Source organism: Glycine soja, chromosome 6 (assembly GCF_004193775.1).
Source record: "Glycine soja cultivar W05 chromosome 6, ASM419377v2, whole genome shotgun sequence".
In the NCBI taxonomy this organism is placed as follows: domain Eukaryota; kingdom Viridiplantae; phylum Streptophyta; class Magnoliopsida; order Fabales; family Fabaceae; genus Glycine; species Glycine soja.
Window position 1 is genome coordinate 28,437,113 of NC_041007.1, and position 6,202 is coordinate 28,443,314.

General features: G+C 31.7%; 1 protein-coding gene across 3 annotated transcripts; it reads left to right on the forward strand.

Moving 5' to 3' along the window:
- The first annotated feature begins 2,430 nt into the window (after positions 1-2,430).
- Positions 2,431-6,202, forward strand: LOC114416758 (thylakoid lumenal 16.5 kDa protein, chloroplastic-like). 3 transcript variants are annotated; one of them, XM_028381750.1, is made up of 4 exons: positions 2,433-2,911; positions 4,216-4,355; positions 5,017-5,089; positions 5,658-6,176. In XM_028381750.1, exons 1-4 carry the CDS (start codon positions 2,545-2,547, stop codon positions 5,663-5,665), a joined length of 588 nt encoding a protein of 195 aa, XP_028237551.1. In that variant the 5' UTR covers positions 2,433-2,544; the 3' UTR covers positions 5,666-6,176. The 3 variants fall into 3 exon arrangements, with proteins under 3 accessions (XP_028237552.1, XP_028237551.1, XP_028237550.1); XM_028381749.1 differs by having other exon boundaries at positions 2,435-2,911; positions 5,707-6,202; XM_028381751.1 differs by lacking the exon at positions 5,017-5,089 and having other exon boundaries at positions 2,431-2,911; positions 5,707-6,176.

Below are 6,202 nucleotides of genomic sequence, written 5' to 3' on the forward strand. Positions count from 1 at the left end.
AGCAAAAGGGGGAGAAGAGGTAGAAGTAAAAGCTGAAGGAGCGGAAGATCTTAGAGGGGGCTAAAGTCTTAAGAAAACATTATGTTTTTCCTTCCATGTATTTCATTTTATTCCTATAACAAAAATACATCTACTTGATGTGGACATCTTTATGAATAAAATGAGATGTTTTCAAAAGTATAAATAGACTTTACCTCAAAGTCTTATGATGTTATGTTTTTATGTTATATTATTTGTTGCATCTAATAAGACTATGGTTGCTCTTAACAGTTATATCTCATAAGTTTGTCTTCAACTTTTAAAGTTGTATTTGTTTGGTATCATAAAAAAAAAGGAGATTGTTAAGTCAAAAGACATTTGTGTCTTTAGACGAATTAGGACCCCTAATTATTTTGATTAGATGCAAATAAATATAAAGGTTAGAAGTTGCATCTTATGTGCTATCGAACCATGCTTGATGGTCCTATGTTTGAACTATTAGATGAAAGTAGGTTAAAAGCCATGATATGAATTAAAGAATGACATTTAAGACTTCATTTATTTCTTTGTGTGTGAGATTCATTTTGCAAAAACATTCTCATAGGATATATCGAATCTTATGAAGAATAAATTAACTTCAAGTTTTATGAGTGCCAAACTAAGCATCAAATGACCCGCGCTCTGCTGTAACATACCTGCTCTGACCAAAGGGAAGTGGTTTTCTACTAATGTGTCCTATACAAAAGTCAATCAGAGTGGTCACACTACACAAGGAAGGACGTGCATTTAATGCAAGCATTAAATGCTCCAACGACCATAAGCATCATACACAAGCTTAAGTGAAGAAATCCATTTATTATGATACAATGAACACTTGAAGATGAAGGCCTACAAATACCAAAAGCTTTGAAGAAATGAAGACACAAACCTACATGCAAGCATTCATATTCTAGGTAAAAAGATTTTTGTAAATTTTCTTTATAGCTCTAAAAAGCTCTCAAAACACTTTGAGAGAAAAGACTAATTGTTGAGATTGTATATTCGTCTTTAAGATGCTTATAAAGTTAGTCATTGTGCAAACAAACAACTAATATTTTTTATTTGTGAAGAGCCAACAATGGCTTGGTAGGAAAAAGAATACCTGGTTGTGTCAAGCTTGGGGAAGAACTTGATTTATAGAGCCAAAAGTGATCGTGACAAAATACTTGTATATTTGAGAAGATAATGGAATTTGGTGGTTTGTCAAGAACTGGATGTAGTCTTAGTGATTGATACGAACTACTATAAACCTTAATGCTTTATATTCTTTTGCTTTTCTTCTGCTTTAAACCGACCTAGGGTTCAAATTTGATTTTGTAGTTGAAAACTTTCCAAGTTATACAAAATTTGTGTCTATAGTCTAAATCTATTTGTGAAAATCTATTATTGATTTTTATTAAATTTTTCATCAGATGATAACATTGTTTTTGAAAGAAAAGACTTTAAAAATTCTAAAATCGCAATTCAACTCCTCTTCTTGTGATATTGTCTTTACAAGGGTTCATAGAGGTTTTGTGATATGGTTTATATGTTGTGTAATTACTAATAAAAAAAATCTTATGTATTCGATATTGTGGCTTAGGTTAGGGAGATATATTATCTTAATCGATAATGGTCCTTTGAAATTCTTGATATGAAGAGTCGGTTATTCCGGGAATTGAGGATAATGTTGAATGTGGTGTGATCCATGGTTGTATAAGGGGAGGGGGTGTTGGTTAGAGCAAGAACATATTGCAAGTAGTAAAAGAATTCAATTTAATGAAAACGACCAATCCATTTTTTAAGTTTTATAGTTGGATTTATAATAAATTTTTAAAGATTAATTTCTATTCTTAATTCAACTCTTATTTAACCCTAAAATTAATCAATCACGAGTCAAATAATTTTGAGAGAATACTTACTAAATTAAGCATCCAAAATTTAATTAATTTTGGATTAGATGATCATGTGCCTTCTAAGTCACCAAATCAATTTAAAAAATGCATTCTAGATCTAACCAATGATTAAGCACCAAAGACCCTTCTAATATTCATATAAAATACGTAAGCATGTTCACAGGTGAGGTTGGGTCGAATTTGCTTAAATTCGTTATTCAACCTTATCAAAATAGTTAAATTAAATATCATTTCATATTTCAAAATTACAAAGAATTTAAATTTAATATAAAAATCTCATTAAAATTTTAAACACAAATTTTCACAATACTTTTTTTTAGACAAAAAATTTCATAATACTTTATAAATATTTAAAAATAAAATAAAATTATATATATGGATCAATAATATTCAATATGCGACAGCGACAACGGATGGTATTGCAATGTTGATTTTAATACGGTTAATATTCAATACGACTGCAATGCCCCCTCAGGATCTTAAAAATGACTGGATCAGATTACATAATCCTGCAACCTTATCCTCTTCAAAAGGTTCAATCAAAATTGCCGTGGTCTTTGAATTTTGCTGTCCAAAAAAAACCAGGAAAATAAGAAAACAAAATACAAAGAAAGATTTGGAAAGAGAAAAAATGGCAACAAATATTCTCTCAACCTCAAACCCCTTCCTACTAACTAATTCATTCTCATCATCATCATTTGTAACACCAACATATGTTTACTACAATCCCATAATGAAATGCACAGTGAAGAGGGAATTAACTCTTTGCAAAGCAGCAAACCAACCAGCCCCTCCACACTCTCCAATTGTTGTGACAAAGAGAGGCTTGTCCATCAGCTTCATCACCAGCTTCGTGCTTTCATTGGCTAGTAAGAAGAATGCAAATGCAGCAATACTTGAGGCTGATGATGATGAAGAACTCTTGGAGAAAGTAAAGCGTGACAGAAAGAAGAGACTTGAGAAGCAAGGTGTGATCAGTTCTTCCAAACAAGAAACAGGTCCACTACTGCACGCATTCTTTGCTTTTCACTTCATTGTCACTTAAAGATAGCCATTTATCATATTAGTTGTAATTGTTACTATGAAATATTAAAGTTTATGCTAACGGGCAATTGGGCATGGTTGATTAGAATGCAAATAAATTTAGGCTTAATTCCTGTTTTATTTCTTGAATTTGGTGTGTGTTTTTTTTAGTCTGTAGAATTTAAAACTGTTTTTTTATCCTTAAATTTTGATAAATTGTTCTTTTTAGTCTTTTACATACTAAATTGACACTTTGTGGTTATTTTTAGTTGATATAAATTAATTTTTATTTTTTAGCTGATTAAATTTGTATTTTAAAATAACCACAAAGCATTAAAAAATTGTTATAAAATGTCAATTTATTATGTGAGGTTAAAAAAAATAATATGTCAAAATTCAGACTAAAAAAACATTTTTAATTTCAAGAACAAAAAAAGTACATCCCTCAAATTCAAGGAATAAATTATAGTGATATTAGTCGGTTTGAGAGTCTGAACCCTGAAGGGGCTATAGTGCTGTAATCTATTCTATATCTTGAGGATTTCTAACCAACAAATTTGGCCCAAAAAGTTTGTTTGTGTTACATTTTATTGTGAATGGTTTTGAGCTTAAATGCAAATTGTTTGCCTCTATTTGCTGGGTTTGTTTGTAGGCTTAGGCTCAGCATTATTCAGTAATTTAATTTAATGTAATACAACTGAGATTTCAAGAGGACGCATTACCTTAGGATCATTTGCTACTCCCAACCACAGTAATCTCCAGAATGAGGGACAGAGCTAATGAACTTATATTCCCTTGCTACTGATTGATTGGCTGTTATTTAGGCATTTTCAATATTACTAAATATTTTTAATATATAAATATTAGTTTAGATTTATATTATAATGAACAATTTACTGTGATATAACATTATAACATTATTTTTAACTATTGATAATTTAAGGGAAAATAAAACTATTGAAATTTAATTTAGGAGATGAGAATGAAAAAGGGTAGATTGAAAGAGATATGTGATTAAGAAATCAAAGTACCAAGATAAAGATAAAAGAAGGATAGTTTGGGATAATTGAATTTTTTTTGTAACTAGCTGGATGTAGTATGTGAAATGTATCTCCAAAAGAGAAAAAAAGTTACCTTGAGAATGTCTAATTGAGAGAGTAGGGAAGATGAGAGTCTCACTTTCCAAGTTGTGTATTCTGATTTATAGTACAAGAGTAGATTGTTGTTGTTGGATGGCTTCAAAGTGACATTACTAACCAAAACTGGAATTTGTAAGCAGGGTATCTTCAAGATCTGGTGTACAAGCTAAGCACGGTTGGTCAAGCACTTGAAAAGAATGATCTATCTGCTGCTGGCTCTGTCCTTGGAGGAAACGCGGACGCAGATTGGGTCCAAAGGGCTAATATAGCCTTCAATAAAGTAAGTTTGATTCTTGAATATGAGTGAAATAACGGTATTCATTCGGAATTATACTTTAACTAAATATTTCATCCTGAATTCTTGGAATAAAAAATAAAAAACCCTTCTCTAGATTATGGTGATGGCCATAGCTACTAGGTTCACTCAGCAACTATGTGAACCATGAAAAATTACCTGTATACCAGAGTATTGCAGTGTAAAAAGGTCTTAAAATTATGATAATTTCAGGAACCATGAAAAATTACCTGTGTACCAGTGTATTGCAGTGTAAAAAGATCTTAAAACCATGATAATTTCAGGAAATGACAAACTATGTGCCAATTACTCCATTAATCAGGTAACTGGTGGAAATTTATTTCCTTGATATGTAAATTCTACTATTGCTGCATCAGATTTTGATTTTTCAGAATGTGAGAAAATTGTTGCTTTCAATTTCAGTTTCATGCATCAGAGATTGAAACACATTGACAAAAGAAATTTCTAAATCGGTACCTCCCACAAGGGAATGAATACACTAAATAACAGAGCAAACTCTTAAATCTCCATCTGAATGTTTGAAAATTGAGCTTAGGACATATTTTCATGTTTATCTTGTTTCCAATCTTTCTCTACCTGCCTCTGGAGGTTTAGATGTCAAAGTTTCTAAGTATCCTTTTAACAGCTGAGCTCCAGTCCTGAAGAGAAGACTGAGGTAGACTCATTCAACTCCTCATTAGCTTCACTAATTTCATCAGGTGCGATTCATGTCAAATTCATAACAAACACACACACACACATGTGTGTGCGCCTCATTTTCTCAATTTTAAATTGCCATCTGAAACTGCAATTGTGATTACAAAATATTGTGGCTTTTTGAGGTCTCCATAACTGCGGTCGTATTGGCTGCATTTGCCTGAGATTTCAGCAACCACAACTGATAGAATGGGCCTGGAGAGGCCCAAATAGGTATTTAAATATTAGAAACTTAGATATTATCCTTATATTATTCAGTTTTATTTTATATTTTCTAAAGTTAAATGAGGACACTTGTATGGTTGTTATTGACAACCATTAGGCTATATATTGTATCCCTCATTTGGCTATTATCATCAATGAAAAATATGAATGTTTATCTTATTAGCTTTTCTTTGTAGTTTTAATGGTAAATTTTGGTAGAGTAGAATAGAGCTCTTTGAGCCTATCAACAACACAATTGCAACTGCAATCACAATTTAAGCCATGCACATTGACTATCATAGCATCAGCTATCAAAGGAAATCATGCTGTGCTATTATATAATGATAGATATGTTCTTATGTGTAGTCAATTGATAAACTTTGGAGCATATGCTGACACTTCCGGTTTTAAGCAGTTTCTAAGAATGATGTTGAGTCCTCCAAAATTGCCTTCGTCTCTTCGGCCACCGCATTTGAGAAGTGGACTTCTATGACAGGCCTTGCTGCTCAGCTTAAGGGGCTTTGAGGGAAAACAATGTACAAAAGATATCATTTCATTTCATCATTTTGCGATCAATATAGAGAATTCCATTAATTTTTCTACCCATGTCACCTAATTGTTGTCTTGGGAGCAGTCTCTTCACAGCATTATCTTGTACTGCTTCATAACTATCAACAAGCCCATTCTTTGTTAGGTTAATTAAGCTTGGGTTACGAGCAGTGTCACTGAAATTTTGTAAATTTGATGTCATTATTTAATGGCATGTTCTGTTATTTTTGCTCATCTACCTTGGCAAACAAAGGCCTTTTTAAGTTTATTGTAGGGTGATCGCTATGTATATTAAATCTGTTTAGCAGGGGAACTACATGGCCTATTTTTTATTCATTGCTTTATATTTATTTTGTTTTAAA